At 34.4% G+C, this 17513-nt stretch overlaps 1 protein-coding gene and 2 long non-coding RNA genes across 3 annotated transcripts; all 3 read right to left on the reverse strand.

Moving 5' to 3' along the window:
- Positions 1-203: 203 nt before the first annotated feature.
- LOC134279735 (uncharacterized) lies at positions 204-10679 on the reverse strand. The gene is made up of 3 exons (XR_009994745.1): positions 10610-10679; positions 10472-10516; positions 204-278 (listed from the first exon to the last, which is right to left on the reverse strand). It is a non-coding gene; the product is annotated as an uncharacterized LOC134279735 (long non-coding RNA).
- Positions 6274-9854, reverse strand: LOC134279734 (uncharacterized). The gene is made up of 3 exons (XR_009994744.1): positions 9805-9854; positions 8018-8093; positions 6274-6833 (listed from the first exon to the last, which is right to left on the reverse strand). It is a non-coding gene; the product is annotated as an uncharacterized LOC134279734 (long non-coding RNA).
- A 1933-nt stretch (positions 10680-12612) lies between the features above and the next one.
- On the reverse strand, positions 12613-16247 carry LOC134279738 (E3 ubiquitin-protein ligase TRIM71-like). Its single transcript, XM_062762152.1, has 3 exons — positions 16038-16247; positions 13887-15321; positions 12613-13633 (listed from the first exon to the last, which is right to left on the reverse strand). Exons 2-3 carry the CDS (start codon positions 15311-15313, stop codon positions 13375-13377), a joined length of 1686 nt encoding a protein of 561 aa, XP_062618136.1. The 5' UTR covers positions 15314-15321; positions 16038-16247; the 3' UTR covers positions 12613-13374.
- Between the last annotated feature and the right edge of the window lie 1266 nt (positions 16248-17513).

Here is a 17513-nt window from a genome sequence, read left to right on the forward strand (position 1 = left end):
TTCCCATAAAAAGACAAATTGACTAGAAACCAAAGCGTCTGGATAAATGAGGCTCCACTGTACACTATAATGACATACATGTATATGGAAGCAAGAAATCTGTGGAATTTTCTACCCACAGATCAATAGAAATTGAGAGATTCTGTGGAATCATGACCCTATCAAAAAGCATGTTTAGAGCGTTTTCAATTTGCATATGAACAAACATTTCTATGACTTGTACGCACCTTGTTTGCTGCTTCCACTTTTGCCAGGGCTGCATCGTACTTGGCATTTTCCTGAAATAGTACTCGTTACCTTGTAATCAGAATATTATTATCTAGCTGCAGATCTGTAGCGTTATGGTTTTATAGTTTGTATTTTGTTTTTAGTTTGTATTTTGTTTGTAGTTTGTTTTATATTTGTATTTGACCATAATGCTACAGATTCCGTAATGCAAAAAAGGTGCAATTTACGGCGCAATATTTTTTGTGCTCTTTCGAGGAGAATTTCTTCACTTTCTAGCATTGACCAAATAACTACCTTTCACTTCCTAATTCTAGACACATTCTATAGCCAAAATTTATAATTTATCCACCTCCCAACCAATTATAGTTGTCTCAACAGGCAATAAACTCGCTTGAAGTAAATTTTCAGCAATCTAACAAATAATTTTAATCAAGCTAGTTTATCACTTGTAGAGATGACTTTTAAGGGTTAGGAGATGGACAAAATATATAGATTAGCTAAATAATGTGCTTAGAATTAGGGAGTGAAAGGTATTTAATTGACCGATGCTGAAAAGTAGAGAAATTCTTCACAAAATATTGCGCCGTAAATTGCACCTTTTTTGCATTACGGGATCTGTAGCGTTATGGTCAAAGACAAATATATAAAACCATAACGCTACAGATCTGAAGCTAATTATTATCCGGCAGCTACCCCTTGCATTGACCTAATGAAGGCAACCTAAGAAACCAAAGCTTTATCCGGTCACTGCCCTAATAAAGCTTGGTGCATGTATTCCGACGTTCTAAAAGCATTATTGCAATGTTTACGCCACCAGGCGTCTTAGTTTCAACTGCATAGATGTGCCTAAATCTGTCTAAAATAGCTAGTTTTGGACGTTCAAATGTAAAGAATATGTTGCAGGATAAACAAAAAACATGATAACTGTCTTGAAATATAAGCGATATTTGGGCTCGGGTCTCGAAAACGTAAGAGGACTCGGTAAGCCTTGCCTTCTGTCACGTTTTCTTACCCTAGCCCAAATGTCACTTATATTTCAAAACAGTAACCATGTATTATATATGTACAGTTGCACATATATGACAAGAACTGAGACTTAAAATATCTTGCTATACTTAGACGTATGGAATCGAAAAGTATTACAGTCATTTAGGGTATTCCAAATCACCTTTTACATTTTGACTGCAGATGATTTTATTAAAAACTTTTCACATGGTTATTTGGTATCAAGGGAGAGCCAATTTAGTGAAAAATCAGATCTACTTTACAGAACGAGTCTATCTTTGATACAGTGACCTTGACGGGGGTTATATTTGGATCACCTTTTTAGTGTATTGCGAATCACTTCCGGGTATTTCGAATCACCAGGTAAATGGGTTGACATCATCATAATTGATGAACTATATAGTTAGTATTGTTTATCATAAAAAAGCTCGAAGAATAAAAAGAATTAAAATTTTCTTGATTGTTCTTGTTTATTTATAGTTATCAACACCCCCCTCTTTATTCTCACTATAAAACAGCTTTTCAGAAGAGGATCATGCAGAAAAGCAATTATTACCAAGAAAATAGGGGTTTCAGAAATTACATGACTGTAAATTGTTGTCCTGTAAATATACAATAATTTAATTGTAATTTTGTCACTTTTAGCCCCTGTGATTTTTTTTTTGCTGAAAAAAAAATAATTTCGAAAATATCACAATTCTACGAATCGGTTACTCCCCCCCCCCCCCCCCCCCAAAAAAAAAACAAGAGGCCCATGGGCCACATCGCTCACCTGAGTACCAAGGGTAGGACTAGTATGAAATGGCTTTTAATTGTAAAGTTTAAATCCAAAAGTAGTCCCATGACCAATCATGGATTTGATATATTTTAGAAAATGATTAAGAAGAAGATTTTTTAAGAATTTTCCTATATATTTCTATGTAAAACTTTAATCGGCCATTTTGCCCCCGCCCTACCCCCGGGGGTCATGATTTGAACAAATTTGAATCTACACTACCTGAACATGCTTCCATATAAATATAATGAATAATGGCTTTGTCATTCTTGAGAAGAAGATTTTTTAAAAATTTTCCTATATATCTCTATGTAAAACTTGGGTCGGCCATTTTGGCCCCACCCTACCCCTGGGGGTCATGATTTAAACAAACTTGAATCTACACTACCTGAGGATGCTTCCATATAAATATGATCAATTATGGCTTTGCTATTCTTGAGAAGAAGATTTTTAAAGAATTTTCCTATATATTTCTATGTAAAACTTTGGTCGGCCATTTTGGCCCCGCCCTACCCCCGGGGATCATGATTTGAACAAACTTGAATCTACACTACCTGAGCATGCTTCCATATATATATGATGAATTATGGCTTTGTCATTCTTGAGAAGAAGATTTTTAAAGAATTTTCCTATATATTTCTATGAAAAACTTTGTCAGCCATTTTGGCCCCGCTCTAACCCCTGGGGTCATGATTTGAACAAACTTGAATCTACACTACCTGAGCATGCTTCAATATAAATATGATGAATAATGGCTTTGTCATTCTTGAGAAAAAAATTTTTATTAAGATTTTTTCCATATTAATTCTATGTAAAACTTTGGTCGGCCATTTTGGCCCAGCCCTACCCCCGGGGATCATGATTTGAACAAACTTGAATCTACACTACCTGTGCATGCTTCCAAATAAATATTATGAATTATGGCTTTGTCATTCTTGAGAAGAAGATTTTTATAGATTTTTCCTATATATTTCTATGTAAAACTTTTGTCGGCCATTTTGGCCCCGCTCTAACCCCGGGGGTCATGATTTGAACAAACTTGAATCTACACTACCTGAGCATGCTTCAATATAAATATGATGAATAATGGCTTTGTCATTCTTGAGAAAAAATTTTTTAAAGATTTTTTCCATATTAATTCTATGTAAAACTTTGGTCGGCCATTTTGGCCCCGCCCTACCCCCGGGGATCATGATTTGAACAAACTTGAATCTACACTACCTGTGCATGCTTCCAAATAAATATTATGAATTATGGCTTTGTCATTCTTGAGAAGAAGATTTTTATAGATTTTTCCTATATATTTCTATGTAAAACTTTGGTCGGCCATTTTGGCCCCGCCCTACCCCCGGGGGTCATGATTTGAACAAACTTGAATCTACACTACCTGAGCATGCTTCCATATAAATATAATGAATTATGGCTTTGTCATTCTTGAGAAGAAGATTTTTAAAGATTTTTCTTATATATTTCTATGTAAAACTTTGGTCGGCCATTTTGGCCCCGCCCTACCCCCAGGGGTCATGATTTGAACAAACTTGAATCTACACTACCTGAGCATGCTTCCATATAAATATGATGAATTATGGCTTTGTCATTCTTGAGAAGAAGATTTTTAAAGATTTTTCCTATATATTTCTATGTACAACTTTGGTCGGCCATTTTGGCCCCGCCCTACCCCCGGGGATCATGATTTGAACAAACTTGAATCTACACTACCTGAGCATGCTTCCACATAAGTTTCATCTTTCCTGGCACAGTGGTTCTTGAGAAGAAGATTTTTAAAATTTACCACTAAATTTTCATTAATTCCCAATTATCTCCCCTTGAATAAGAGCGTGGCCCTTCATTTGAACAAACTTGAATCCCCTTCACCCAAGGATACTTTGTGGCAAGTTTGGTTGAAATTGGCCCAGTGGTTCTTGAGAAGAAGTCCAAAATGTGAAAAGTTTACAGACAGACAGACGGACAGACAGACGTACAAACACACATTTGGTTATATATTGGGTACATCAAGTCCAAGTCCTATTGGATACTGCTTATTGGATACAAAAAAAGTGTACACACGAGAGAGTATTATTTGGGTAGTTACTGTTCAAATCTTATTGGATATTAATCCTCGTGTCCGTATTTTATTGGGTTTTTCTTATTGCTTTTTATTCATTTAAATTTATCATAAGTATATTTAATATTTGCTGGTAAATTCAGACAAGACTAAAAACCTTTGGTTTTGAACTCATATTTTTGTCAATTTCTGTGATATAGCTCTTTTATTGTAACGCCTAACTAATTTGTTCTTAGCAACAAGGATATACACCTGTATATTTCAAAATAACTGATATTAAAATACATGAAAACCTAAGTGCAAAAAAAAACTGAATTGTGAAAACACAACTCAACACATCTCAGACTCTGTTCAACCTTTCTTGAATAACAAAATTAAGTATTTAAGGAGAAACCTTTTTGAGTCATTACCAATAAGCAAATGTCCATTACATGTTGGACAGAATGAAGGTATCCAACAGGCATTGGACAGGTGTCCAATACCTGTTGGGTTGTATTTTGACGAAATGATTAAAATATCCAAGAACAATTGGACATGTGTACATTGTCCAATTCTATTTGGGTTTCTTGAATCTCCTCATCAAAATACCACCCAACAGGTAATGGACACCTGTCCAACTCCTCTTGGATATCTACATCCCACCCAACAGGAAAAGGACACTTGTCCAATTCTCTTCTTGGGTTTCTTGAAATGTTTCATCAGAATACCACCCAACAGGTAATGGACATCTGTCCAACTCCTCTTGGATATCTACATCCCACCCAACAGGCAATGGACACTTGTCTAATTCTTGGGTTTCTTGAATTGCATCATCAAAATACAACCCAACAGGTAATGGACACCTGTCCAACTCCTCTTGGATATCTACATCCCACCCAACAGGTAATGGACACTTGTCCAATTCTTTTTGGGTTTCTTGAATTGTTTCATCAGAATACCACCCAACAGGTGATGGACATACGTCCAACTCCTCTTGGATATCTAAATCCGACCCAACAGGCAAATGACACTTGTCTAATTCTTGGGTTTCTTGAATCTCTTCATTAAATACAACCCAAGAGGTAATGGACACCTGTCCAACTCCTCTTGGATATCTACATCCCACCCAACAGGTAATGGACACTTGTCCAATTCTTCTTCTTGGGTTTCTTGAATTGTTTCATCAGAATACCATCCAATGGGTAATGGACATCTGTCCAACTCCTCTTGGATACCTACATCCCACCCAACAGGCAATAGACACTTATCTAATTCTTGGATTTCTTGAATTGCATCATCAAAATACAACCCAACAGGTAATGGACACCTGTCCAACTCCTCTTGGATATCTACATCCCACCCAACAGGTAATGGACAATTGTCCAATTCTTCTTGGGTTTCTTGAATTGTTTCATCAGAATACCACCCAACAGATAATGGACATCCGTCCAACTCCTCTTGGATATCTACATCCTACCCAACAGGCAATGGACACTTGTCTTATTCTTGGGTTTCTTAAGAATCCCCTCATCAGAATACTACCCAACATGTAATGGACACCTGTCCGATTCCTCTTGGATATCTTCATCCCTTCAATAGTATATAAACTAAAAGGTATTGGACATTTTTCTTGGGTTACTCAATTTTTTTCATAAGAAAGAAAACCCAATAGGTATTGGACATTGGTTCAACTCTTCTTGGATATTACATCCTGACATTAGAATAAAACCCAACAGGTGACGTTTACCTGTCCAATTCTTCTTGGGTTACCTTATGCCCTTCATTAAAATTGTCAAATTTGTCTTGGATATTTTTACTCTTGCATTAGATTTCAAACCCAATAAGTATGACATTTACCTTCCCTAGTTGAATTCAAATTTATCTGCATAAGCATACATAAGTCCAAAACATATTTAATACTTTAATTCTAACATTCCACATCTCATTAAGTGTACACTTTACAAATGATAGCAAATATATAAGCATTTTGTGCCTAAAGTATTTGGCATTTGAAGAATTTTATAACCATGTGTGCAAAATTTAAATTTAAATATTGGAACTTGGAGCAAGTCATTACAGGTAGAGCAAGATGCTGAAAATCATATTGATAAATAGATCACACCCTTGATAAAATATTTGCCTTCAGTTGCTAAGATTTTGTTGAATTATATGGAAAATTTCCATAATCCTATTTATTACAGACACATGTACAATGCATATTTTCCCTACAATAATAAAAATACTTCTGAGATGTAAAAGAATGGATTAAATAGTCACCGATGTTAAAAGATATTTCATGATCTCATTAATCGGGTTTGGAAATCACAAACTTAGTTTTGAAGCCGATAAAACAGTGCCGCACCAGAAAACACAGTTACAAGTCAAGTACAATGAATGAATTCATTGTATCAAAACTTTAAAATAATTGATGCACTATGTCCAAATCTTTTCGACAAATCAAGATAAAGATATTAAATCAAATCAACACTGTTACAAGTCTTAGACTTAGAGCTAGAGAAAAGTCATTACATGCCCAAATTTTACATGTAAGACTTTGATCCTACATTTCAATAAATGTCAAAATGGTTTTATTTTTGTTTCTGTTCAATACTTTCTTCTTCAGGGTCTCTCTTGGCCTATACTGTATGATACCTCCATTGACCCTGCTCTTTTATATTGCCATATGTTTATCCAGTAGCAGTGGTTAGTCTCAGGCAATCTTTGAAATATTCCTCATTTCATGCATCTCCTTCAGTTCTGCCTCTGTCCATTTTATTCATTCTGCAATTAGATAAAGGCATTTCTTTGCCGTATAAAACATGTTTTTTTTACTACAGCAAGATCACCTTTTCTGTTGATCAAACCCAAAGAAGAAGTAGAACTATATTTCTTATTCAGAAATATGTATTGATAAATAAAATTTTTTCATCTATGTCTAACTGCATCTTCATCCTACCCCCTATGTCATAATTAATTCAAAATGGAATCGTCATTCAACACACAAAACGATGTTGCATATTAATTAGACAGTATTTTAGTTTCTGATTGTAAAGAAGGAGATTTTAAAAAAAGATTTTACACCTATTCCTTGCAAATTTTTGACTTCTAATGTAACACTATCAGTACATTAGGGGTACATAATCTTCAAAAACATCTCTACACTTAATGATAAAGCTTTCACATTAGTATTGTTTTTAGCCCAATGGTTCTGCTAAGGAGGATTTAAATTTGACCAAAACCTTACTAACTGCTTTGAAATTATATTGACAGGGACAGAGACACACTTGACACTCCATCCCCCCTTCTTGGGGTATGCTTTGCACAAAATTTGATCAAAATTGACTAAGCTGGATAGAAGTTGAAAATATGAAAAATTACAGTCAAACAGATTATGAATAACTTTCAGCACATCAGACATGAAGTAGTGATCCTTAAAAAAATACCTCTACAAGATGAAGCTGTTTTTTTCCTTTAAAGTGATATCTAGTATTGTTTCTTTTCCTGTATGCCACCTCTATCAGAACAAAATGTTATATATGTATTAACATAACCTTTGACCGTATAGTTTCCCAGTATTTAATTTAGAATTAATATGGTTCTGGAAACCAACCCTCAGATGCCCTTAAAACAAATGATTCTAAACTGGCAATGGTAAAGGACATCCGAAGAATTTAAAAGAAAATGATAGTACAAACAAGCAAACAGCTAGTGTGCATGAAAAGGTTGGCAAACACTAGAAAAAATACTAAGGTACTTTCTCAAACTTAACATGAATACTTGAAGAGGTTTTATGTAGCTGTATTGCACATACCAAATGCTTTCTTGCAGTTAAAAGTTAGTTGCCTAGTAGTTATGTAGTATGTACAAGTTTTTCATTCTATCTCATCTAAATTAAGAAGCAAAAATGTCTCTAAAAATGTTATGGTTGGCATGAAGTATTCCTGTTCATTTTGGTGATTACTTACAATTGTCCTATTTCTGAGTGTCATCTTCTGATGGGTGTGTTCTCTGCAATGTTCACTTTTGAAGTTCCTGTTTGACCTGTTATATATTGAAAATCAATGAACATAATTATGGTTTTAATTTCCATTGTTTAGCTTTTTGTGCTATCAAATTAAAGCCATCGCTGTGCAATAAAGGAAATCAAGTACTAATCCACAGCTTGGTGGCAATAAAGTTACAATCCCCGAGTAAAAAGTGACAAGCCCAAATACAGAGGCAAAATTTAAAAAGGAACATTGAAAAAAGTTCATCGTGAAAAAAAGTCAGGGTATTAACTACAGATGATTCTTTTAAAAACAAAGTTAAATTTAATTTTTTCTAGTTAATTTTAATCATATATAAATTAATGATTTAAAAAAAAATATGAAAAAAAGATTTTGAATATTCCTTTTCTGGTCATTCACTAGTTCGTCTAATTAAAACGAAGCAAAAATAATTTTGTTTTCATCTTGAATCATTTAAAGCCATATATGGCATATGAACAATGATAATTACGAGACTAAAATTATAAGAACTTATTATGTGTATCATTACTTTATATAAACATGATAAAGAAAGAAATTTTCCATAAATTACAAAATCTAAATCAATTGCGTTGTAAAGATATCAAAATTTAATTTGGATTCTCAGAATTTTCTCCGACTTGGAAGAAAATACAAAAGCTTTAAAAAACACATTACAGAGAAGATAAACTCGTATTATTAGATAAAACGAGGTGTTCTCCGCGCTCCGAATTGTATGATAAGCTTTAATTTAAATGTATTAACTATATTTCTTTACTTAATTTTGTATTTTTCAAAAATATATTTTTGATCAGTTACGCCATATATGGCTTTAAAAAAATGCTACATAATTGCATGACACTTATCATTGAGCTGATTGAGTGGATGTATACAATTTAATGATGAGATATCTGCGAGGCATATATGTACAAGCAAATATTGCTATATTAAACAAAGGAAAGGGGGAATTCAAATTAGGAAATAAAAGATCGTTTTAAAGTCAATAAGTCTTGTAGTACTGCAAAATGGATGCAGTTGTAAAGATTTATGCATAATATTAGCATGATGTCTGAAATATTTCCATATTAGGGAATTTAATAGCAAAATACGGGTGGTGATTTTCATGTATTACATGTGTATTTTAAAATTCCTAATAGCCCAAGGGGATTCCTCAGTGCAAAAAAAAATCACTAGCCCCATCCTCAAAAATGGAAGCCCCGGGTGTAGCGCGATGCTACATGAAATTACACACCCATCATGTGAAATAGGTATAGTAGCCCTATATCAATTTCAGTATTGTTTAAAATTAATTAAAACAAATGCCAAAAACAATAACTAAAAAATATCAAACTAAAGCAGACACTCAGTCAAAATCAAAGACAAAAAGAAGCACTGTTTTGACTGAAAGTTTTTCAGTAATACAATGAATCTCTTAAGTTACATATCAGATGAGATAAACTTACTTACAATTATTTAGTTGTTGTCAATTATCCCATTTATCATCATCTCAGCTCAATTTGCGATTGTAATACTGTGTACATGAACCGATAATTTACAGCTGATTTTTGAACACACGATTGTTAAAATTTTCATTTCCCTTTTCAATATACATTGACAGAACATACTTAGCTGGTAATTCCGATATATCTATTTTAACTTTATGCACAATTGTTTTCAAAATTACATTAAAATCTATTTTCCTTAAACAAGAACCCAGCAATGGATAAATATTAATCGAATAAACTTACCTTTTCTCTTGTCAATCAGAAAATCTTGTTGACATTAAGTGTTTCTTAGGATTCGTTTCTTAGTCGCCATATTTTTTCCCATGAAAACAAACGTTGTTATGATCAGGATCAACGGAAGTTGATTTTCGGAACTCTCGAGAATTTAGAGTTCCGAATGTAAAACTGAAACAACAAAACACGGTGCGTCCGTGAAGGCAACTTTTTTAGACACTTTTTTGGACAAATCGTCGTGTCCAAGTTTTGTTGGGTACTAACCTGCAAATACCCAATTAGGGTGTTTTAAGCATATTCAGCGAAACTTCTTATTGGGTATACCCAATAAGCAAAAAGTACCCAATAAGTACAATCTTGGCATGAAAAATACCCAATAAATGCACTCTCGTAAACACGGACGGACGGACGCCGGACAAAATGTGATCAGAAAAGCTCACTTGAGCCTTCGGCTCAGGTGAGCTAAAAAAGATCACACATGTAATGATGATGATGATAAAAGAAATGTGTGAAAAGGAATAAAAACTAGCTCTTGTTTAGATATACGTATCACAATTATTAAATATGACATAATTAAATCACTGCATACGTGCACATACAAACATATATACTTGAAGTTGGTAAATGAATTTGATGAGTTTTAATCTCAGTGATTTGTTTTGTTTTGTCACCTTACCTCCTTTCGTTTCTTTTTCCTTTCTTTCCCTTTTGTCGATTTCCGCTAAAAACGTAAACAAACATTACATATGGATTTATCAATCTAATTAAAATCCATTAAAGTAAAACACGGTCCTACTATTAATAATGATCTCACCCCCATAGTTATTATGAAGTTCAGTCGTTAGAACCCTATAAGTCTTCTTGATTCTAGTCACCCCAGCAGTTTTCTCTCTGTTTCCCGCGATTTCAATGCGGTAAAGTTAAAAACCATGAACGTACACTACAATTAATTCCGGAAAAAAACATTTTTTTTTTTCAGGAAAAAAGGGGGGCGGGGCGGGGGTTGGGTTTAACTTTAGTGATTTATATGGCTTGAATTTTCTGCAATCGATGGAGGGGGTTATAGGGTTGCAGCCTTTGGTAGTAATTTATTAAACATCTCAAAAAGTGCATACATGTGCACATGATGTGGCCACTCGTCTCCCAAGTTTTCCCCCCTGCACAGACATGTACACTGTAGGTTAAAAAAAACGGCATAAAATTCTCTAGATTAAAAAAATCGTATCGCTCTTATATCTATTGGGGTCAATGAATCATTCTTATAAATTTCATATTTATTAATATAAAATTCGCATTCTGTTAAAGTTATATGCAAGAGATGGAGATTTGTAAAAAAAAAAAAATGATAACGTAATAACGCGTCTTTCATTATAGAAAATAATTAAGATGATGAAACAAATCAAAATGAAGGTTCAATGATGATGATGATTCTTTTTTATGAATAAACTTCATCGGCGTCGGAACGGGGGAGGGGCTGGGGGCTAAGGGAGGGGGGCTGTGTTTTTCTTCTAAATTGATATAAAAAGAAAGTAAAAAAAAACAACTTCAATTTAACTTAAAAAAAAAATTAATGATAACTCCGGACTCCGGATTTTTTCATAAAGTAAAACACACTGTCATATCTAGAGGGGAGAGGGGGGTAGTATTTTTCCGCAAACTTTAACCTACGCCATATCTTTTGAACCATGAGAGGTAGGGACTTCATATTAAGCATGCATACTCCATTATTTAAGTTCTTTCAAATGTCAAGGTCAAGGACCTTGTGACCTTGACTGTAACCTATAATAGCTTTTCCGTACCTTCGCCATAACTTTGAACCATGAGAGGTACATGCAAGGACTTCATATTTGGTATGCATACTCCGCTAATCAATTTATTTCAAATGACACCAGGTAAGGTCAATGACCTTGTGATCTTGACTTTGACCTATATGTTTAACAGGCACGTAGCATCGATTTTGAAAGTGGGGGGGGGGGGGGGGGAGGCAAAGAATTTTTTTTTCTTACCTGAAAAAATTTGACAAGCTTAGAAAAAAAAACCCACTACCTAAAAATTCTTTTTACGCAAACTTGAAAACCCTATTTCGTGGGGAGGGGGGATTTTTTTAACTACCAATTCCTTTCAATATCCCATTTTTTAACCTTACACTACTGTTTTCCTTTCATATTAATTTACTTAAGTGTCAAGTGGGGAGGGGGGGGGCAATCAGCCGTTCAATATATTTTTCCAATAGTAAAAGTAGTGTTGGCAAAAAAGTAGGTGGGCCAGCCCCCCCCCCCCCCCCCCCCCCGTTGCTACGTGCTTGCTTCAAATAGCTTTTTTTGAAATTTGCTACCGCCGGGCGCATAATTTCACAAACACATCTTATCGTCTTCAGTTGTGTGCATAGATCCTCTTGATTTTGACATGATGCTTACATCAAAATGTGCACGACAGAATCATGTCGGAATTATTTAAAACTAACCCTTTATAAAAATTCCTACTCTTAGATACTACAAGTGATTTTTTATTACCTGTGTTTAGGATATGACCCCCCTTCCCGGTTCACAAGGCCTGACCTGATCTCCCTGAAGCGGGCCTCTGTATTATAAGTACAGTCATGTATATTTGTTTGTAGCTGCAGAACTGTAGCTCTCCGAAAAAAATCATATTGATCAACCGGTCAGTATATTTTTCGGAGAGCTACAGTTCTGCAGCTAATTTGTTTGAGTATTATATCCCGGGAGTTACTGAATTTCCTGATAAGTACATGTATATCTGTTTGAATATTATGTAAAACAATGTACCTTTTAAGATAAATAATTTTTTTTTTGTTTATTTAAATATATGTATTTGTAACATAAATGTAACATAATGTTTTTTTTTTGTTTTTTTTACACATTTTAAACAATTAATAAGAGGTCAGACATACAATTTTGAGCCTTATATAAAGCATTGAATATACAATGACATACCTTATACATGTAAGTTAAGACACCAAGATAATCATGGTTTAATAGCATGTTGCTGATTCTAATCATATGAATGACATTGTTTATTTATATTTAATAAAACACAAAACAGAGGACAATAAAATAAAAAAAATTTAAAAAAATAAAAAGTTGGATGAAAATTTAAACAAATAAAGCCTATTTTTGATGATGGTAAAAGTATGATAAGAATTTAAAAGGAGAAAAATATTTCAACTAAAAATGTAAAACAAATTGTTTTAAAAATCCCAGCTTTAGACATGTTACATGAAGACAATGAACAAAAATCTTTATAGTTACTTGGTAGTGGTTTTGTGGGCAATTTGTTTAAGAAAGTACACAAATACATATTTTCACCAGTGAAGTATTTATCTTATATTATCTTTCACACATACAACATATACACTGACTTAAAATCAGCATTATAACAAACATGCCTTGATTTTTTAGAAATAAATATTCTGTGGCCTATGTAAATATTACACTGTTATATAACGTCACTTGCAGTACTTCACCATCTTCACTGTATGTGATTTTCATTACTTGTCTATTACTCCTTTGAGCTACAGATTATCATTGTATCTGTACACAATCCCCAGGGTTCACTCAGTCATTGTAGATATTTAATTTTCTTCACTTGTCTGTTTACATAATGAACAACAAACAGATTGTCATTTGTATCTATACACAGTCCCCAGGGATAACTCCACTGTCCACATTGTATGTAACGGAGGAACTGTCCATCCTGGTCTATGATGTGGACACACTCATTGTTACCATCAGCTGTAAGGATGTGACTCTGACTGTCTGTGGTGATTCCTCGTGGATTGAATGATTGGTTCTTTGGAGCAGGAGTATGTCCAGTGTACCTGAATTTGATCAACAATATGTAGAATTTTTTAAAGTTTATTCATATTTTTTTTTTAAAGAATTTGGTAGAATTTAAAAAGAAATATAATTTTGTATACTGTATATCATGTATAATATATACTAAGAAAATAATTGTACTTTATGATGGACAATTTTATATAATTCTGTATAAGGAGGAGACTATCTGAGTTGTAGAACATTTGTCTTATCCTTTTGACTTTGTCAGTAAAATATGTTCAATTCAAAGTGTACCTGAATCTCAGTTTCCCGGCCTGATTGACCACCACTACTGCTCCATAGTCAGACACACAGATATCCAGATTCCTGTTCTCAGTTATGTAGTATTTGTTAAAATAACCAGATGAATAGAGAGGTTTACCTTTATCATCAAACTGAATGGTTTGTTTCTCTGTGGAGCCAGAGTAATGGACAACTTTTGTTTGAATGTTATCACTGCTGTACATGATAACCAGGAGGTCACCAGAGGAGGTACTACAGACACCGCTAGGTTCCCAGTTCTGTAGTCTGATCACCTCCTCTATCTTCTCATTCTTCACAATGTTCACAGTTCTATCATTGTAATCTGTATAAACTAGATCTCCACTTTTTGTCACTGCTATGTCAGTTGGATCGTTCCCTGACTTGGTTGTGATTGACTTGAGTTGTGATCCCTGATTGATGCTGTAGAGTTTCATGGTGCCGTCTTGTCCACTTGTCCAGATTTCTTCATCACTCAGACAGGCCACATTGTAAAGTCTATCATACCCAGTGTCTATGGTGGTGACAGTCTCTGGTTCATCAAGCAGCTGTTTGACTGGGGGAGAGGATCCAGCTTCTGGTGATTTCTGTCTTGTCTTCAAGCTGTAGCCATGTTTATCTGATTTTAACGGAATTGTTTTCCCTATTTTCAAACTAAACAGTTGGTCTGCCTGTAATTTCTTTGGGGTGAATGTAGGAATGGAAACTGTAATTTTTCTTGGAAGGTTTGTATACCTATCTAGGGTGGAAGGCAGACTGAATAGGCTTGAAATGTCTGTAGATTCTAGAACACTATCAACTGAATTGATTTCATCCTTGATGTCAGATATTGTCTTGTTTATTTCATCCAGATGTTTCTGTAGAGTTTGTAACTGTGTGTTTTTCATTTCATCAACTTCAGCTTTAAGTTTCTGGACAAGTTTATCAATTTCTCTGTGCCAGTCCTCTCCATGTTTTGTTATAGCTGTTGAGAGATCTCCATATTCCTTTTCTAACTGACTCATTCTGATTTGTACATCAGAGGCAATGTCTTGGTAGTTTGGATAAATCTTTTCTTTCAGTTCAGTTTGTTTTTTGACGAGTTCATCCCTTTTCTTGTCTCGAATTTCCAGGACCCTTGCTAGTTTATGTCCGAGATGTTGATCCGAGGCAAGACAAATAGTACAGATAGGAACATCACACTGGGTACAGAACATCTCACACATTTCTTCATCATGAGAGGTGCATCTGGGGTGAATAAGAGTAGACTTTTTGTCCTTAAAGTGAACAATTTTATGAGGTTTTGAGAGATCAGCAGAAAAGTGTTCTCCCACACAGGCCTTACACAGGTTGACAAGACATGTATCACAGTGCATCTGTACCACAGCGGTCTCACACAGGTCACATCGCATCACGTCCTGGGCACTGGTACGGGGGTCCATGACTCAATCTTCAAAGAAAAATGTCAAGTTTTCAATTTACTGTTAATAGCCATCCATGTTCATATTTTGAATGTCTTAGATAACATGGATAAATAAATTCTGCACACAACCATATCATTCTTGAAGGAAAATCTTGTACATGTAGTTTTGAGGCCTAATTATATACCATGTATATAGCACAAGCGGATTTAGGGCAGGGGGTGGGGGTTAGGGGGCTGTGCCCCCTCCCCCTTTTGTGTCCAAAATATACATACTATGTAATAAATCTAGTAAACCACTGCATAGTTGACTTCACTGATGGCCACTTGCATGTATGCATGCATGTTTGTATTTTATTATTTGTCTTTATGTATGTTACATGGTTGTATGCCAATATGTTTGGTGAATCAATGAATAAAGAAATTATAATAATTTATTTTTTTTTTGCCGCTGTGAGCCCCTATCCCGAGTATTCCCAACCCTAAAACTGCTATTTCAAGTATAATTTATAAAATAATAAATCTTTAAAACAACAACAAAACCGATTTATTAATCCTTGACAAAAACTGAAAAAGCACCCCCCCCCCCCCCAACACACACAAACAACATCCACCTGGTTTATGCTGTGAGCTGCGGTGAAAATAAGATAAAATGGCAATATGACTCACTTACATTAATTATACAGAATACACTAGTATACAGATATGGAATTCAAATTCGTTCTACTTCTAAACCAAAGACAAACCTTGATGTGCAGTAATGGCGGCCGCTGACGCTGCGCTGGTCTCTGCATTTGTACGGAAACATATTGGTGCCATTTTGACACTATTTAACTATCTCTACCCAGAGTATGTAGCGAAGCGGACGATTACTCTGGATAGAGATCGACTTTTTTAAGGAATATCCGATCCTCAGCCAGGTAGGATAGCTCCAAAAACTACCCATGATATTGAATTTGAAATGCATCAAAATGAAGCTTGAAAAATAAAAATAATAAATTTCATTCAACAGTTTTCATTTTGTTCATCTTTAGGCCCTATAAGATTTAATGTTTTGCGACGTCTTGGAAAAGACGATTAAGTCTCATAAAAGTTGACATTTTTACTCTATTAGAGGGGAAAAAAATAATGCAGTTTTTAGAGAAATAAGATTTTCTTGAATCCAGCCATGTTTATTAGCATAATATGAAATAATATGTGATTTGTGGTGTTTTGCAATGATAGCAAAAGCCTTATACACTATGTTTTATAGAAAACATGATGGAAACAGCCATTAGAAAATGCAATGCTGATATTTCAATTTGCTTTTTCCGCAAAAAAAATTGAGGATTGTATTAAAAAGTTCCTCAAAGTTAGAGAAATATTCTCCTTTCTCCAAACAAACAAAATACGATATTTAGTTATTCTGTTCTTTCATAGACTGATCCAAATACTGCTAATATATAGCATTGGGGCTTCCGTACACCATAGACCTAGATATTATGTTAATTACTTAATTTAGATAATTTTAGTTTAGATTATATTAATTTGGACTATGATATGATGTTAATTTTGAATCACAACTTTACAATTTAATTCAGTGGGGGGGGGGGGGGGGGGCACAGCCAAACATTTTTAGTTGGGGGAGGGGGCACTATCAACTACCAAAATTCATTGACAAACAAAATAGTTCATCAAATGTTTTTATAGCTGCAGAACTGTATAATTATATATTGAGAGACCGGAGAGCTACAGTTCCACCCTTAGAAAAACTGTATATATTTATTAATTTCTCACAAAAAGTTGTGCTTAATTCTGGATTAATTGTTCCAAATTCTTACCTCAAAAAAAAAAATCTAAATTTAAAATATCCTTACCCTGTTATAAGGTTTTCTTGTTGTTGACATTTGCACGAAGCTCATTCGACCGAATTATCTTGAAAACTAACATGACAGAATACTAGTAAATAGAAGAAATTTTCGATGATCCCAATTTTAGTTACGAAGCGCTATTAACAACAATGATAAAGAATGTTTTATTGTGGAAACAACCAAAGAATACGTTAGAAACACATGCTTAGTACTATTCTGAGGAACTGTTTTAAAATCATGGAGAAATAAATCGAGAAACGGCGCACTTTTTAGTGCACAATAAAAACAATTTGTCAGTTTTTTCGATGGTTAAGCACTGCATGTACATAGCTCTCCGGTCCGTCAATTACCAACTATATTATTCGGAGAGCT

Source organism: Saccostrea cucullata, unplaced genomic scaffold, assembly GCF_032062105.1.
Source record: "Saccostrea cucullata isolate Sc308-1 unplaced genomic scaffold, CSIRO_AGI_Scuc_v1 ctg6274, whole genome shotgun sequence".
Classification (NCBI taxonomy): domain Eukaryota; kingdom Metazoa; phylum Mollusca; class Bivalvia; order Ostreida; family Ostreidae; genus Saccostrea; species Saccostrea cuccullata.

Coding starts and splice junctions, on each gene's coding strand:
- LOC134279738 (XM_062762152.1), bottom strand. CDS start 15,313: ATGGACCCCCGTACCAGTGCCCAGGACGTGATGCGATGTGACCTGTGT. Junction 13,634..13,886: donor GCCGGGAAACTGAGATTCAG/GTACACTTTGAA, acceptor GATCAAATTCAG/GTACACTGGACATACTCCTG.